The 18,925-nt window shown below is 36.8% G+C and overlaps 1 protein-coding gene and 1 long non-coding RNA gene across 4 annotated transcripts in view; one reads left to right on the top strand and one right to left on the bottom strand.

Annotated features, from left to right (window-relative positions):
• Window positions 1-18,925, top strand: part of LOC138809580 (uncharacterized) — a 179,597-nt gene that overhangs the window by 74,672 nt on the left and 86,000 nt on the right. The window lies entirely within an intron of this gene.
• Nampt (nicotinamide phosphoribosyltransferase) overlaps window positions 11,362-18,925 on the bottom strand; it is a 33,216-nt gene continuing 25,652 nt past the window's right edge. For all 3 annotated transcript variants that reach the window (XM_069996248.1, XM_069996250.1, XM_069996249.1), the window contains 4 exons: window positions 18,253-18,372; window positions 16,597-16,737; window positions 14,577-14,711; window positions 11,362-12,549 (listed from right to left, as the gene is read on the bottom strand). In XM_069996248.1, the coding sequence (XP_069852349.1) occupies window positions 12,439-12,549; window positions 14,577-14,711; window positions 16,597-16,737; window positions 18,253-18,372 (507 nt within the window). In that variant the 3' untranslated portion in view covers window positions 11,362-12,438. The remainder of the gene's footprint in view (window positions 12,550-14,576; window positions 14,712-16,596; window positions 16,738-18,252; window positions 18,373-18,925) is intronic.

The following is an 18,925-nucleotide window of genomic DNA, read 5'->3' as shown; positions in this document are numbered from 1 at the left end:
AACGTAAATCAAGGGAAGATCATTCCACATTTTAATGTGTTCTTCAATTTCTAAAAGTGCTTTGTAATTTTCACTGTTGAGGTCTTTCACATCCATAGCTTATGCCTATATATTTTATCTTTTTGTTGCTATTGTGAATGAAATTACTTCCATGATTTTTCTCCACAAATCCATCATTACTATCTAGAATGTAACTGAGTTTTCTGAGCTTGTGTCTTGGTACTATAGTGATTCATTTATCAGTTTGAATCAACTTTTGGTGGAGTCTGTTTTTCTAAATATAGAATGACATCTGCAAAAATGAGTAATTTGACTTCGTGATTTCCTGCTTATCTGTCTCTTATTTTGTTCTTATCTAATTACTCTTGCCAAAATTTCTAATATTTTATGAAATAAGACCCATGATAGTGGATACTCTTGTCTTGTTCCTGGCTTTAGAGGGAATTTATTTAATTTTTCCTCTTTAAGTATGATATTGGCTATGGGCTTATCATATATACCTGTTATTTATGGAGAGATATGAACCTTTTGTACTTGGTTTTTCTTTCTGGTAGAACTGGGGTTTGAAGTTAAGGCTTAACACTTGTGAGGCAGACACTTTACTTTTAGGTCTTGCACCCAACCCTGTTTTTTACTGGTTATTTTTAGGATAGGGTCTTGTTTCCTGCCCAAGCATGATCCTGGATTGCGACCTGCCTGTTTTCTGCTTCATTTTAATTTCTGGGAAGGTAGGCATGGGCTTCCACATTCTGCTTCTTTTCTTTGAGACTCAGTCTCATGAACTTTTCTTCTCAGGCTGGGCTGGCCTGAACAGTCCATCCAGTCTTAGCCTCCCATATAATTTAGGTTATGTGCCACTTCACCCAGCTACAGATCCAGAAGCGGTGTGGCGGTGTGGGGAGGGGTGGTCTCACAAACAGCCTCGACTGGTCCCATTCTTAGTCCCTCAAATAGGTAGGACTACAGCCATGAGTCACTGACAACTGGCATTCAGAATTGTCTCATGCTTCTGGGATCCTGCATCTGTTGAGATAATCATGTGACTTTAACCCTTCATTCTGTATACTTTTATTGATTTGTGAGTATTCCACCATTCTTTAACATTTTTTATTGTTATTATAAAGGTGATATGCAGAACGGTTACAGTTACATAACAGGTAAAGAATACATTTTTTTTTTTTTGGATAGTATCACCCCTTCCCTTTCTCTCTCATAGTCAACCATTCTTGCCTCTTAGGTTTTTTTTTTGTTTGTTTCTTTTTTTAATGGTTGACTTTGATTTAGAAGTCGTTTGTTGAAGAGGTCTGCATCTGTGTCCATCAAGGACTTTTAGTGTATGGTTTTCTATTAATCACTTGAGAGGTTTTGACAATGATAAACTTGTGAGATTGCAGTAACTCCTTTACCTTCAGTTTTATAGAATATTTTGCAAAGCATTGGTGATAGTTCTCCTTTAAAATTTGGTAAAATTTAGTAGTGAATCTATCCAGTTCTGAGGGAGTATTTTTGGGGCAAAGGGAGACATTTTTATCACTGGTTCAGTGTCATTGTTATTCTATTAAGTTCTTAAAATATCCTCTCAGTTTAATTTTGGGAGGTGATATGTGCCCAGAAATCTGTGCATTTCTTCCAGATTTTTCCAGTATAATCCCTTTCAACACAAACCTTAATGATTCCTTGAATTTCTGTAGTATCAGTTGCATTATCTCACATTCTACTTAGGTATTCTATCTCTCTGCCTCTCTCTAAAGGTTTGGCAATTTTGTTTTTCTTCCTAAAGAACAAAATCTTTGTTTCAAACTCTGTTTCATTAATCCTTTGCATTGTTCTTTTAGACTCTATTTTCACTGTGATCTTTACTCTTTCTTTCCTCCTAGAAATTTGGGTTTGGTTTGTTCTTGCTTTTCTAAGACTTTGAAAAGCCATATTAACTATTAGTTGAACTATGTTTTTGACATCAGTACTCATTGGTATATACTCCCCAGAGTACTGTCTTTGCAGCATTCTATAGATATGGATATGTTGTGTTTCCATTTTTGTTTCATGGTTTTCTGATTTTCCCTTCTGACTTTTTGAAAGTGTGTGAATTTCCATCTATTTGTGTAACTTCTAACCTTTCTCTTGTTTCTAGTTTTATTCTACTGTGATCAGAAAAGACACAAGATACAATTTCAATCTTCTTGAATTTGTTAAGACTTGTTTCACAGAGTACATTTAAAGACAGCACCACCATGGATGAGAAGATATCCTGTTCTTGTGCACAGACACTGTCTCTGTTCTCATTCAGTACTTTGTTCCTTACAATGGGAAGAAGAGAGAGGCAGAGAAGCTAGTTTCTTTTTGTTTCCTTGAAATAAGAAGAAATACTGGTTCAAAAGATTGGAGAAGTCCGGCTTTGTTTTTGTTTTTGCTTTTTGAGCCAGTCATGGGACTCGAACTCAGGCTTGAGCACTGTTTGTGAGCAAATTTTGCTCAAGACTAGCATTCTACCACTAGAACCACAGTTCCACTTCCACCTTTTTGGTGATTAATTGGAGATAGGAGTCTCATGGACTTTTCTTCAGGGGTTGGCTTTGAACTTTGATTCTCAGGTATTAGCCTCCTGAATAGCTAGGGTTATAGGCATAAACCACTGGTGCCCGCTCTATGATTTGTTATTTTTGACTAGTACTTTGAGCAAACATGTTCACTCATACAGCTAAAAGAACTATAAAAGCCAACTTTTCTTTAAAGCCTAACACTGTGACCTTCCTAGACTGAAGCTCTAATGCCTAACCTGTCTGTCTGTCTGTCTCTCTCTGTGTGTGTATGTCTCAAAAACAGATTTATTCCATGGCATAGACCTGCTATGGGAAGACAGCACTTCATCCCATCTTCAGCCATCTTCAGAGCAGTGACAGGTTTAGGTTTTATAGAAAGGTGGGGGTGGGGTGGGGAGAGTTGTAGATAATGATTAGGCATTCCTAGTTACAGATATGGCCTGGTGGACCTTTATCTTTTATCTCAGGGAGTGGCGGGGGAGGTTCCAGGGAAGTTTATTATTACTCATCACTTGGGGTCAGAGTGGACCAAGCCCATCACTATTCCTGCTTAGAAATGGTGAGTGGTCTGTCCTGAGCTTTTGACCATTCTCTTCTTGGGGGCAGTTTCTCATTTTGACACAGATGATAAGAAGAAATTAACTCATTGACTGTCTGCAGGAAAGTTTTCCTTGTGCTTCAAGATTCTTATCCTCTTTTTCCTGCAGTCCAAGTTGGTTTCAATGTAACTTCAGGAGAATGGCTCAGATCCTAGGATACAGATACAAAGTATGTGTATATGTGTGTGTGTGGGGGGGGTCACTTAATCTTTTCCTAGTTAATGGGTCTCTCAAACAAAAGCAGTTTTTAGGTGCCTCTTATGTAACCAATGGAAACTACTACCACCATCACCTCACTCACTTCAACCAAAAGCCACTTATCTCAGGAACCAGTTGTCACCAGATGATGGATGAGGGCTTCCCTCTGCTTCTCTGTTTCCATGCGAAATCACATGTCCCACATATCCTTGAGATCTAGCATGGCAAGAATGTCAGGGTGTCTCACAAAAGGAGACTCTCACAAGGTGAAAGTTTTAGCAAGGATTTTATTTTAGTATAACATATACACACATACACACATATAAAGTAGGGAGAAACAGAGAAAAGAAGGAAATTGGTGCTGAAGATCACATTCCAACTGAAGGAGTTTGCCTGTGTGTGTCCACTGGGCAGTCTGCTTCCCCAGGGCATTGAAAGGCATACATCCCAGATCCTTGGCATTGAGTGGCAAATATCCCAGATACTTGGCATTGAGTGAGGCATACATCCCAGATCCATGGCATCCAGTGGCATACATCCTAGAGCATTCAGTGGCATACATCCTAGCTGCATGGTCTAAGCAAGCCCCTCCCTGTTTCTTGAGGCACAAGTACACTAGAAAGCTTCTGAGAGGAAGGTCAAGGAGAAAAAGCATCTCTGGTTCTTCTCATGACCTGCAGGGTGATTTTACAACTAGGAGTGGGTTGCAAATGGCCTAGTGTGTCTACTTCTCTCTCTGCATTCTTCACGCATAGCCCTTGGACCAGTCTGGCCTGCATCTGGCTCTTTATTTGCCTACCTAGCCTAGTAGGCTCTGCATCCAGAATGTCATCTTCTTAGCCCTTGCTCAATATGGTAGGCCATCTACTGCTTGAGGTGAGGCTGATGTGGCACTCTCCATTCTCATTGCCTACTCCAAGAACAGCCCAGTCAGTGACAGGAGGAACTAAAAACAGCTGAAATGCTCCCACTAGTCAGTCTCACAGGGCTAAGTCAGATGACACTGCAGCAAAAAGGGACAGGGAGCCTGATGAAGAGCTCTAAGATCTGTAAGCACTTTTTTACTGAAAGCTGTGTGAAGCTTGATTGTCTGCAGGTGCTGCACTGGCAATGGCCTTGCCCAGCAAATCATGAAACCTTGTTACTGTACTTCTTAGGAGACCAACATGTTTCTTGAGGGGCCTTCCTAGAGGAAGGGACTTGTAAGACCCATCAGGAGTGAGATGGTATGAGTGGAGAGAGGAAGAGGAAGAGAACACACTTTTCCATATGCTTGATGCAATATAGTCAGCACCACATAAGCAGAAAAAGCCGGAAGTGGTGTTGTGGCTCAACTGGTAGAGCCCTAGCCTTGAGCTGAAGAGCTGAGGGATAGTGTCCAGGCCCAGAGTTCAGGCCCCATGTCCGGAAAAACAAAAAAAAAAAAAAAATAGCAAATAGATTAAATTTTTTTCTTTTAACAAGTTTTATCATGTGTATTTATATTACATAGATTTATGACTAATCTTATTTTCTGCCACTTGTTTTCTATTTTTTCCTAAAAAGTTTAAGCACCTGCCCTTTTGCTATTATATATTTCATATATATGTTAATACTTCATATATGTGTTAAATAGTTCATATATACCTCATGTATATATACTTCATATATATGTTGCAACAACTAACTTCTTTATGATGAATGTAGTTTGAAACATTTTTAATTTCACTTATTTTGCTCTTAATACTATACTTGTATGAATACTATTTTAATGTTTAACCCATGATTTTTATTGTTTCATATAATGAATGTTTGTTAAGTTTATACATGTTACTACTTTTTAAATTTTTTTAAAGTTTTTTTTATTATAAAAATACTGTACAGAGGGGTTACAGTTACATTAGCAAGGTAATGAGTACATTTCCTATCAAGCATTGTTGCCTTCTCCTTTGTTTTTCTCCTACCATCCCTTCCCTCCCACCTCCACAACTACCCCCCCCCACTCTGCCCTCTACCCACCCTCTAAATTGTAAAGTTCATTTTTCAATGTAGTGTCTTGTACATCTCATTGTTATAATGGGTCAACCTGTATCCCTATTTAAACATTTTGTTTTTTCTCTTCCCCTCCCCAAATTAGACTAACATCAAATACAGTGAAAACAAGGGTAACACCGTGGGGGAGGAACATACAAAGCAACAAAAAAAAATCACGTGGTACATTATAAATATGTTAGAAACAAAAGCAAGAAAGAAAAAACCACTTGTGTCCCTATCTTGGGGCTCATTTCACTTAACATCATCTTACCTGGTCATATGTACATAGCTTTTGACCTTTTCTGCTTGTCCCAAACATATACTAGTAATTGTAAATAAGGGAAACCATAGGACCTATGTTTCTTTGGGCCTGGCTTACTTCACTTAATATAATTTTTTCCAAGTCTCTCCATTTCCTAACAAATGGGGCAATGAATGTCATTCGTTCTGATGGAGGCATAGAATTCCATTGTGTACATATACCACATTTTCTTGATCCATTCATCTACTGAGGGACATCTGGGTTGGTTCCATATCTTAGCTATGGTAAATAATGCCGCAATAAACATAGTTGTGCTGGTAGCTTTAGTATGGTCTTGTTTGTGGTCATTTGGGTAAATGCCCAAAAGTGGGATTGCTGGGTCATAGGGAAGCTCTATGTGGAGTCTTTTGAGGAACCTCCATACTACTTTGCAAAGTGGTTGAACAAGTTTACACTCCCAACAATGCAGTAAGGTTCCCTTCTGTCCACATCCAGCATCTGTTGTTATTAGAGTTCTTGATTCTAGCCATTCTAAATGGGGTGAGGTGGTATCTCAATGTTGTTTAGATTTGCATTTCTTTTATGGCTAGAGAGGTTGAGCATTTCTTCATGTGTCTGTTGGCCATCCTTTCCTCTTCAGAGAAGTTTCTCTTTAAGTCTTTAGCCCACTTATTTATTGGGCAGTTGTTTCTTTGAGGATTTGTTGTTGGGGGATTTAATTTTTTGAGTTCCAGGTATATTTTAAATATGAGACCCTTGTCTGTTGTATAGGTAGTGAAGATCTTCTCCCAATCCATGGGTTTTCTATTGATCTTGCTAGCTATGTCTTTTGCCATGCAGAGTCTCTGCAATTTCATACAGTCCCATTTGTCCAACCTTTCTTTGATTTGTTGTGTTTCTGGGTCTCTATTAAGAAAATTTCGGGGCTGGGAAGGTGGCTCAGTGGTAGAGCGATTGCCTTGCATGCCTGAGGCTCTGGGTTCAATTCCTCAGCACACATAAGCAAAAAGAAAAAAGCCAGATGTGGTGCTGTGCTGTGGCTCAAGTGGTAGAGTGCTAGCCTTGAGCTGAAAAGCTGAGGAACAGCGCCCAGGCCCAGAGTTCAGGCCCCACGACCGGACCACCCCCCCCCCCCCAAAACAAAGAAAAAAAAAAAAGAAAAATTCGGCCTGTGCCAAGGAGACCTAGGGTTTCTCCTATTCCATCCTGTAATGGTTTTCCGAGTGTCTGCTTTGACTCTGAGATCTTTGATTCACTTGGAGTTGATTCTGGTGCAGGGTGATATATAGGATCTAGCTTGAGTTTTCTACAAGTGATTAAACAATTTTACAACTGGCAAACTTTGGAGTTTGATGGTCCAGAAGTTTTTAAATTCTCATTCTCAAGATACAGTGTTAGTAGGAATAGGGTTCTGTGTTGGCAGTTACTTCCTGTTGGAACATTGCATTGTCTTCTGGAGAGAGATCAGTGGTCTTCATTCCAACAGAATCTCTTCTACTCTGGATGCTTTTTTTTCATAGCCATTTAAAAATTGTATCTGGACATTTAAAAAAACATGGTCCTTCTCATTTTTGCATATCACTATTATGTGCTCTTCATTAATTGGATTTTTTTTTGTTATTTTTTTGGGTCCGGTCATAGGGCCTGAACTCTGGGCCTGGGCGCTGTCCCTCAGCTCTTCAGCTCAAGGCTAGCGCTCTTTCACTTGAGTCACAGCGCCACTTCTGGCTTTTTTCTTTTTGCTTATGTGTGCTGAGGAATCAAACCCAGGGCCTCATGCATGCAAGGCAAGCACTCTACCCCTGAGCCACCTTCCCAGCCCCATTAATTGGATTCTTTTGTTTTTTGAATTCTTTATATAATGTGGACATTAATCCCATCAGAGGAATAATTGGAAGAGATTTTCTCCCATTCTGTAGTCTGTCACCTATGGTAATTCTTTTTTGTGGTTGTTGATGATGGTGATACGCAGAAGCTTCATAATTTGATACAATTCCATTTGTCAAATCTGGCTTACTTCCTGAGTTACTGAAGTCCTTCCTATAAAGTTGATATATAAGAAAATTTTTACTGTTTTCTCTAGTAATCTCAATGTTTTGGGTGTTGCATTTAAGATCTTTGAGCTATTTTGAATTATTGTACAGGGTGAGAGACAGAAATTCATTTCATTCTTCTATATGTGAATAGTTTTTCCACACTTTCTTGAAGAGGCTATAGCTATGTGGTTTAATATGGTCTGGGGGCTGTTTGGGTCCTTTTCTCTGCCTTTTAAAGAACAAAAAGGCAGAAAAGTGTTAAGGTAGACAGAATTGTTTATTTGAAGAAGTGAGAACCATGAAAAAGTAGGAAGAATTAGGCTCCCTGAGAGGGGAGACCTTGCTTCCTAGATATTAGGTCCTTAATCCCCTCCCTCTCCGGGGATGTATCTGTGATTTTATTTGTTGAGCAATGGTCACTCACTGTTGAAGGCCTTTCTGATTGGATGTAAGTTTCTGCCATATATCCTGGGCAAAAGTAGGATGGCTTACTTCCTGCTTTGTGTCTGGTCCAAGCACAGGTGCCACATGTGCTAGAACTTAAGACCTTCCTTTGTTTCCCTGCCATGTGGGCCTTTGTCCCGGTTGCCTTCTATCCCTAACTGCCCTAACTGGGGTCAAATATGTCCCTCACTGCACCATGCTATTTGACTCTGCAGAATGATTTGAAATGAGGTATTGTGGCATCTACAGCACTGCTTATCCTACGGGGCCTTTCTCTCCACATGCTACATAACTTTGGACCTGTGTTCTAAGTTATTACTTTCCTCTTAGCTGTCTAACCTAGTTGTTGTGATTTCTTACTTTACTGTGTTTTATTAATCTTTCAAGTCTGTTACATCATTACATTCCCTATTTCCTGCAGGTGTTTTCAAGTTTTACAATACTTCTAAAAAAAGAATAGGTATTTTTATGTTCATCATTTCAGTACTTTTTCTGCTCTCATTTCTGTTAAGTTTTGTTGTGTTCATATTTCTTAGAATATTGTATTAGGAATTCTTTGAGAAATTCGAGAAAGCCTGCTTACTCTTTTGTCGGTTAGGAAGACATTTTTTAAAAAAGTGTTTATTTCAATGGCATTCAACAGACATTTTGAAGTTCATGTGCTGGTCTAAAAGACAAGAATCTCACATCCATGGATTGCAAGTGCTCAATACCCAGAGGTCACAGGAAGGGCATGTGAGATGGGGAAGCAGATGACTGAACTGCTGAAAAGACTTCTTGGCAATGTTATTTTTGGAATGAGGTATCTAAAGGAGGCACTGTGGCAGAGGTGTCAGAATATGCCCAGGCAGAACAGAGTAATGGAGGAAATGGCGCATTGAGTACTGCACAGCTGAGCAAAAGTGAGGTCAGTGATGGTGGCACACCAAGGCAAGGTAAGTAAGACACAGCTATCCAAGCAATATGCCCAGATCATAGAAGATGGTGGGTTAGGCTGCATTCTAGGCATTATTCTGTAGGCTACGAGAAACAGATGCTTTACTCAGGAGACAGTTGTTAGACTGCTCTGGGGGGCAGTGGAGGAGGCTAGACTGAAAACAGGAAGACTAGACAGGTTATTCATGTATTATTTTACATCAGAGGACCTGAAACAGCAGTTGCAGAAGACACAAAGCAATATTTAGTAGGTAAAGCAATAGTTACCTTTATAGTTACTTATGGTTTGGTCCTAGGTCCCTTCTTTATGGCTGGCTGTCATGTTTTCTCTGTGAAGGTCCAGACTGTATATTACCTTAGGCTTCACAGGCCATACTTCATATTGTTACTACTCAACCCTGCCATGGTAGAATGAGAGCAGTCACTAGCCAAAACTAAATGAGTAGACAAGGCTATGTTGTCATAAAACTACTTGCATGTATCTCCATGGCATGGCAAACCCTAGCCCAGAATTGTGCTTGTCTCTTGAATCTGGTATCTTCCAGTGATCTTAGTAAGAGGTGTTACAGTGCAGTAGTATAGGTACATAAAGCAGAGAATAAGTCATTCTGGACACTTCTCACCCTCTCTTAATTCTTTGGAAGAAAAATCTAAAAACAAGGTAGATCTAGAAATGGGCATTATTTAAAGGACACAAACTTAACATTTCACTAATGGAACTAAACTTTATTTCCATGTTTATTACATCTTTATCATTGATGTTGAATACATATTAGAACTGACAATATACAACTTGGGAGAAAATCTTACATTCTCCATTGTATGGGTTAAAAAGGAATGTAAAACTACAAAATACTTGTTTAAGTGTGAGTTCTAAATTATGGTAAACAGAACAATAAATACTTTTCTATTTTCTTCTTTCTAATTTTCCAAGATGGATTTCACTATAAAAAATTTTCATAACAAGAAAGGCAATAAGGGGTAATCATAAAAATCATTTTACTTTATAATAAGCATAGGGTACAAATAACTTAAGAGTCTTAACACAGAACTCCTACCCCTATTTAGAATATGAACTGAAGATTAATTCATTAATGTCAACTACAAATCCAATGTTTTAAACCCATATATGCCATTTGCTTTTCTAGTCAGGAAGAGTTAGGCTGATTTAAGATTGACACACAGCACAATTTTATTTGACAATCACAGTAACCATTTGGTGCTCAGAATAGGGATGGCCAAATACCATGGCTTAGTGACAGAAATTCAGAATGAATTCATTCCAAATGGTTCAGAGCTAACAGAAGTAATCATCCTTCTTCCTGGTCTATGTTCAGGTACAAATGTACAGACTTTAACATTCACTGAAAGTTGGCTGCTGAAATTCACAGAACATAAAGAATACTGCCTGTAGTATAATTCCAATGATTACAACATGGAAAAAATTATTGTGGTTATCAAGGCTGTTATTGGCAATAAATATACTTTCAATTCTCTATAAACCCCTTAACATACTTTGTGAAGGTGTGCCTTTTTAATGGTTTTACATAACTATATTAAAAGTCAAAATAACCTTTTATTATGGATTATAGCATGAAGACGCTCACTATATGTGAATATTGCTTATTGGTCTAAGTGTTCAGAATTATCTGTAAAAACCTATATTCCTTTTAATGCCACTGTAACACATTGCTCAGAATAGTTCACCTCATTAAGTTCTCATGACAGAATAATTAGTTAAAAACAATTTTCTCATGTAACTTCTTAGATAATTTATGGCCTTAGAACTTTACATTTACTGTCATGTTGTTAAAGCTTTTATAAACTAGCCTTCTAATTCCAGACTCTTAAACCAACATTATTCCTGCCCCTGCTCTTAAGAGCATGGCTGGCAAACTTCGCAGTGATTTTGTGAAAAGGCTATATAATAAACATTTCAGGCTTTGTGGATTAAATTGTCTTTGTCACAACTTCTGCCACTGTAGTGGGAAAGCATCCACAGATATGTATGTACTTACACATAAAGGAGCAGTCTTTGAGATTTGGATTGTGGGGCATAGCTGGCTCACCCTTGCCTTAGAACAGACCTACATAGATGAGTCATTTGCCAAGAAAATGGTCTCTAGTCAGATGTAAAGACTGACTCAATCTTGCAGTTAATTACTCTTAACATTTTGGTGTTGAATGTTTTAAATTTAGCCAACTTTATATTTAGTTAAGACACTTCAATCAAAAGTTCATGTTAGCCTGCTTTTCACTGGGGATAACTTATCCTTATTTAAGAACCTGATTGTTATTGAGGGATACAATTTAAAATTTATAAATGATGTCCATACAGTTTAATAGCCAATTTAATTTTTAAAAAAAACTTAATGAAAAATATAACAGAATCAAAACACTTAAAACGAGTACACTCACTACCCATTCCAGTAAATCATTTTAGTCATACCATAGAATATGAAAAATAAATTCAGAAGTGTAATTACTTTAAAATACACTACTTCCACTTTTGTCAATATTTTACATTTATGTATATATTCTATAGTGGAAGCAGAAATTCTCTCTAAAAACATTATCTCCTTAAAATCTTGAGGTGCATATTAGAGCCACAGGCAATACCTGACATATAAAATTGCAGTACAGGCCTTTCAAATTTGGCATTTCACTGATACATTACAATGACCAAGGTATATAACTGTACAGTGCCTAGACATTCCAGTAAGAACCATTATTTTCTTTAATGTAGAATGATTAGTACATCTTCTACAAGGGGCAGTGAGGTTAGTAATTCTATAGGGTATGTCTTGACATAATTTCCAAATTGTACAATAACACAAACAACTTTGTTAAGGCCATGTTTTATTTGCTGATTAATGGACAAAAGGCAATGTAATTTATTTTCAAGTATTTTTCTTGAAAGTCTGTGCTCATAAAAATCATGAAAAGTTGGAAAGACTGTTAAATCACTGAAACTTTAAATATATCTTACACAATCTTGTTTGTACAAAAATACAAGTTAAATATAAACATAAAGCAATTATGGTAATTTTATGCAAATCTGTTTTATGTGATCTTTAGTTACATATAAAAGTTTCTCAGTTCTGTTATTTGTGAAAAGATCAATACCAGATTGAGTTACTATCTACTGGCAAAGGGCCCTAAAAAGCTCATTTTAGCATTAATCTTTTACATGGTTATGTGTATTTCCTAAGCTGAGATCACTTAGACACTGGAAAAAAAAAAGGGCAGTATGTCCATAAACCAACAAATAATTTGGCTGTAATGTATCATAAAACACAAAGAATTCCCACATAGCTGTACAATAAACATTACGCATTACATACACACAGGTGTGTATACAGGCATGTATACACACTCACACACACGCACACCCAGGCCTAAGGCAAAGCCTAATGAGGGGCTGCTTCCAGTTCCATATTCAGCTGTGCATTTTTTCTGACTTCATCAAATGAGTAGCTTTTTGTCACCTTCCCATTCTTGAAAACAGTATGGAGAAGATCCTACAGAAATGTAAAGTTAATAACTATTAAGAGATATCAAGTGGAAAATTGGAACCACACTTTGATGAATTTGCCTTATTACTGAAATATAAAAGATGATGATGGCGCTCGAAAGTTGGTAAGGCTATTACAATATGACATTCTTAGGTCACTTTTCTTAAAGGAAAACCAAAAAGCCTGGTTGGCCCATCTTTCCAAGTGGCAGCTTGGAAAGTGGCTGCTGTTCACCATTGCAGACAGAGCAGAAGGACAGCCGGCCAGCACCAAACCTCCACTTGCAGGCCAACAGAGTTAGCCCTGGTTATATACTTGTCCATCTAAAACTTTAATGAATTTGACCTAAAAATAAAAACAAAAAATCCAAATTCCAAACAAAAACAAGTATTGATTTCTTGTCCCAAGACTAGGGAAAATAATATCTAGGCTAAGACTCCATATATTCTAAAAATCATAATAAATACATAATACATAAAATCACTTAAAAACCTAGACAAAGGTAACATAGATGAGAAAATGAAGTTTAACCCTCTGGGTTCAGAACACCCACTTCTCTCTCAGTAAGGAGTTAATTGTTTCCTTTTAAGAAATGCACAGATATATCTTACTTTTCTATCTAGTCTGAAAATACACAGGAATATAATACTTTTGCATTGCTTTTAATAACACTGCTCTAGCTGTATTATTTTCTTTTATTAACTTAAACTACCAGTGAATGCTGATTCTTATTCCTTAATCAAAATGCCTGCAAACAGATTACTAACCTTAGATGTTCTAGTATATCATTCATGGAATTAGACTTTTATTTGGAATTAGTCTCAAGTGACTAGGTCATGGTAGATAAGCTAATGTGACAAAAATCCTGGCAGCCCCAACAGTTAAGTGAAACCTACTCAAAGATTGTCTGGAGACTATATAAAAGGATCTAATTCTAAATGTTTGATTTCTTAATGTATTTTTCCTCAGTTACTTCACTAATTCCAGCCAAAATCTTAATAATGTAACAGATATAAGCAATAAATTTGGCACAATAATAGATTTAAAAATCTGAGTGTATTTGTGGTTAGTGTAAACTTTTGGGAAAACACGAATTTGAGATTTTTTTCCTCTATAATGAAAAAAAATTAACTCTAGTTCTAGTGGCTTTTTTTTTTTTTTTTTTGGTGCTGGCTCTGGGCTTGAACCCAGTTGCAGGCCTTGTGTTATCTGGCTTTTTTGCTCAAGGATGGTACTCTTGAGCCACAGCTCCACTTCTAGCTCTTTTCTGGTTAACTGGAGACAGTCTCACACACTTTCTGCCCAAGCTGGCTTTGAACTGTGATCCTCGGATCTCAGCCTCCTGAGTAGTTAGAATGGCAGGTATGAGCTACTAGTGCCCAGCCAAAACAGTGGTTTTGAAACCAGAAAATTTCTAACTTTTGAATATATGGATATAAATACATCTTTGTACTTTAAAAACCATCTGATTATATAGACTAGCATATATTTTTTGTAGTTTGGTTGACTTTAATCAGAAACCTTAGTTAAGGTTTCATCATTTATTAGTTATGTAATCAGAATCAACTCATTCTGTTTTCATAGTTAAGGACAACTTAATTTGTGTTTTTTAGATCAGAGAGTGCTGTGAAAAATCAAATGACACTAATGAAAAATGATCTGAACTGGATTCTAATAAGTTTTAAAAATAATTACCTTCAAAAATATTTTAGATTTTGGATAAGCTATTTAATGTATTACCATAAGCTGTACTTTAGAATACAAATAAACTATGAGAAGTCTAATAAAACCCCGCTAAGTATTCCTCACAGTGTTTCCTAAGGAATGAGTCACTGTTGGTTGAAAGATAAAGACTAAATTTACACAAGCTAGTCATCAATCACTACCATTCTGGCCATTATGGCAAAAAATAACTTTATTGTCACAAAACCACTCTGAAAAAAATTTAAAAATAAAACATAAAAATATTAATTTGGAGAGCAAATCCAATTCTGTAAACAAAAAAAAAAACCCTAATTAGTAAAGATACATACGTGACCATATTCCTCAAGGTCTCCTTTTCCTTCCTCTAATGTAACAAAATTCCCAGCTGGTGTCCTATGTAAAGATAATCGGCCCTTTTTGGACCTTTTGTTGGGATCAGCAACTGGGTCCTTGAAGACATTAATCTGAAAATCAAGTAAGCAACAGAAAGATTCAGAAAACCCCAGGAAACTCAGGGGTAGAACACTAGCCCAGCCAGCATGTGCAAAAGTCATGGCTTTGCCCCAGCACCATTTACAGATACATACATATTGTTCTATATAAATATGTAAGTTTTAGACTTACAGGGTTAATTGAACAAATCCATATCTGACTTTCGAAATATAACTCTTTAGCCTGTTTGAAGGGCTGTGAATTGTGATGAAAAAAAAATCTGATATTCCATTTAAGTATCTTTGAGAATTATAAAATCTGTGATCCTTAAGATACAACTACATTTAAACTAATGACAAAAAAAGGAATTATGCTGCAATTATATATGTACACATATACAGGATCTGTAAGACTTTTGAAGGGGGAATTAAGATATTATATAGGATAAAAGCTTTCTCTTTTATAACCCTTTTCTTCTGTTCTTATTACTATTACCTTGAAATCGTCAGAAGTAAAACTTCTGAAAACCCAAAGAAAGCAGAATGTTTGCTTCAGAATCAGAAAGGTAGCAAAACATAACAGATGCTACCAGCAATCATAGTGAGAAGCAACAAATGAGAAAACCCCAAAAACTTTCCAAAGTTAGGTGAGAGAGTCCATAAAGAACCACCTAAGGCTGGGCTCTGGTAACAGATGCCTATAATCCTAGCTACTTAGGAGGAGGCTAGAGCTGAGGATTGCAATTTGAAGCCAGCCTAGGCAGGAAAAGTCCATTAGACTCTTATCTCCGATAACTACCAAAAAGCAGGAAGTGGAGCTGTAGTTTAAGTGGTAGAGCACTAACCTTGAACAAAAAAGCTCAGAGACAGTGCCCAGGCCCTGAGTTCAGGCACATGCACATACACATACAAACACAGAACCAATGTAGGTTTACCTGAGAGTCTTAGCTCCCCCATCCACTGCTCCACTTAACTTCCCTTCCCTCAAGATAGTTAAAGACTTGGGAGACTGTACTTGGTACCTGAATCTGATTCTGGTGTCACAACTGGAACTTCATATTCAAAGGGTTGTTGACACTGCTTACATACTTTATTTTTTTGCTTTTACTTCCCTTTTATGTTTTATGCAAAATGTTGGAGTTAATATATTGAGGGATGGTGAGGCTTAAAGCAAATAATGCCTGTGTTCTTTTAATCAGGCTACTCAATAATAGTGTCTGTCTGAACTTCTGGCTATGGTTTCCCAGGCCGTTTCCTGGCTTCAGTGAGATTTCTTATGCATCTTCATACAATATATTTGGTATTATTCACCTCCAACATCTCTTCCTTCTCCTTTTTTTATCTCCCCAAACAGTCTCATAATTACACTAAAGTTCTGTACCTATCTATATCATCTTTATTATCTCTGATATATGATGGGCAGGTTAGCTTACATTCTTATTCAAATGTGGCCAACTTTTTTTTTGGTTGTTGTGGGGCTTTAACTCTGGGCCTGGATGCTAGCACTCTACCATTTGAGCCACTGTGCCACTTCCAGTTTTCTGATGGTTTATTGGAGCTAAGAGTCTCATAGACTACAGACTTCCCTGCCTCGGCTGGCTTTGAACCATGATCCTCAGATCTCAGCCTCCTTAGTAGCTAGGATTATAGGCGTGAGCCACCGGCACATGGCGTGGCCAACTTTTTGATCCAAAGGTATGGGAAATGACTGACATACATGATCTCTCAAATAATGTTTTACTTCACTGGTTCTCCTTTATTCAAGTTTCTTCCTCCTTCATGTTATTACCTTATTTCTTCTTTTCTTTTTCTAAGTTGAGGTCAGTAGTATCTAAAAGTGGACCATGCTGTCCCTGGACTATTGCACTCAATAACTAAAAGAAGATGCTAACATGGGAGTAAAAGCTGAAGGACATACCCCAAGGCCATTAGTTACGACATAGCTACACTTAAAGGAACAATTCAAAAGATCTCTTGTCAACTTCTGTAGCAAAGCTCCACCAGAACCAAAAGAAACATTTTCAATACTCCACTTCTTTTGTTTCATGCCTTCTACAATCTAGAAGATTAAAAACAGACAAAACCTAAATAATTTGGAAGCAGATGAAGGTTATTTTCAAGGAACAATATTAACAAATAAAGTGTACCCTGGAGAAGTTTTGCCAACAGTCAATAATAAGGCTTATTCAGTTACATTCTACATTTTCTTTTTAAAGACCCATCCAACCTGAGGGAAACCAATCCCCTGAGGGGATTTCTTTCACAGTTCTGAATTTGTCTTGTCATCATTGTGGTTAGGTTGGGAGAGAGAAGGAAATGAGAAGGAGTGTGAAAGATGGCTATAAATATCAAGTTTACTTAAATAGATGTCTTTTATCCACCTTCATATATTACTGCCCAGATGCCAGCAGCAACAGAAATGGGACCAAAACATTTGCCACAAATTACAAGCCTTCAGAGATGACTCCATCACTGACAAATGTGGCATGGGTAATGGACATGGAAGTCAGTGGTAGTAGAAACAACAAGAATACAATAATATTCCTTTCACATAAGCAGTTATATTAGGGTCATTTTAAAGTGGCTCACAGTAAAAATATGGTTTTAAAATTACAAGTGGATCATTTTAGAGTGTATGATTATTTACAAGCCAAAGAGAACTGTCTAACGCAGTTTGGGTAGTTAAAATAGTTTTTTCAAGGGGTAGAAGATCTAAAAACTGCATTGAAAAATTGTTTCTTATCAATGCCATTCGTATTTCTTTCCTCTAAGTGGGATTTGTTTACCTATAATCTGCCTCTTATTTAACAAATCCCAAATTTTAAGAGTGGCACACATCAAAATGACAAGAGGTTTATGACAGATGATATTATGATATTAGTTGTATGCTCAATTTCTAATGAAGTATTTAAGGTAATAATTAATATAAGTTCCATGGGGCTGGGAAGGTAGCTCAGTGGTAAGAGTGTTTGCCTCCCATGCATGAGGCCCTGGGTTTGATTCCTCAGCACCATATAAACAGAAAAAGACAGAAGTGGCGATGTGGCTCAAGTAGTAGAGTGCTAGCCTTGAGCTGAAGAGCTGAGGGACAGCCCACAGGCCCTGAGTTCAAACCCCATGACAGATAAAAAAACAAACACTAATAAGTTCCTAAAAACTTAATTTCAGAAACACAAACAGGCAAGTTTTTAACATAATATAGTACATTATTTAGCTGGATCTAACAATAGTGACAGTCAATACTTAATTTTGAAGAGATACGAAAACCATTTTATACTTTCTGAAAAAGTACTCAATATCAAATTTTATATTGTTAAGAATATATGAAGCTCTATCTACATAATTAAAACTCAAAGACTGTGACTTTTTGTTTCTTAGTGGTACGTCCTTACAATTTAGGGTAGCAAATGAGGCCTGGACAAATGTGTTTTGGTGCTTTTGTATTTTAAGCTATTATTTCTAAATTTTAAATGCATAGGAAAGACATAACTCAAATTCACAACTGTTTTCAAATGATTTAAAATTAGCTTAGCTGTAAGAATTTTCTTATTAGAACTTTCAATATAAAACTTACCTCTTGTAAGGTATTAATATCAACTCCATCCCCTTGAATAACTCTAAGATAAGGTGGCAACAACTTGTAGCCCTTAGAGTTCTCAATGACAGGGAACTTCTTACCTAAAATATCTAAAACCTGTATGAAACAAAACCATGAGACGCAAATAACTGACACTGGAAAAAAATACAAAAGCCAAAAAATTAATGCTTTATAAAACTTAGACCCAATCCTTTTAAATCATATTAGAAACAAGTATGCTATTTCCTACTGAAGTTTCACATAAGAACATGGCTCAAAACAGGTTTCTTCCTTTACATCTTTCAAATCACAGGTTCAAGGGGAAATTTCATTGTATTAGATTAAAACAAACTTTTGAGTGTATATCTCATTTGAGTTATACTTGTGCTCAACAGTTTTGTTTTTGTCTGACATAAATATAAATGCATTTGAGTCACAAATGGATTTATATTTTTATCAGAGAAACTGATAGACTAAGCTGGAAATGAATCATCTATATAGTTTCTCTAAGGTTCTTCTATTAAGTTACGCTGCATAAACATGTAAAACATACTTCCCAGTCATTTACTAAAAGTTCTGTAGCAGCTAAAATACTGAAACATAGACTTAAAAGTTTTCAGGAAAACTCAGATACAAAAATCTATACACATTTTCTTCCCTGGGTCTATCA

This window comes from Dipodomys merriami, unplaced genomic scaffold (genome assembly GCF_024711535.1).
Source record: "Dipodomys merriami isolate MVZ:Mamm:240054 unplaced genomic scaffold, mDipMer1.0.p SCAF_5, whole genome shotgun sequence".
Classification (NCBI taxonomy): domain Eukaryota; kingdom Metazoa; phylum Chordata; class Mammalia; order Rodentia; family Heteromyidae; genus Dipodomys; species Dipodomys merriami.
This window is presented reverse-complemented; position numbering and strand designations above follow the sequence as displayed.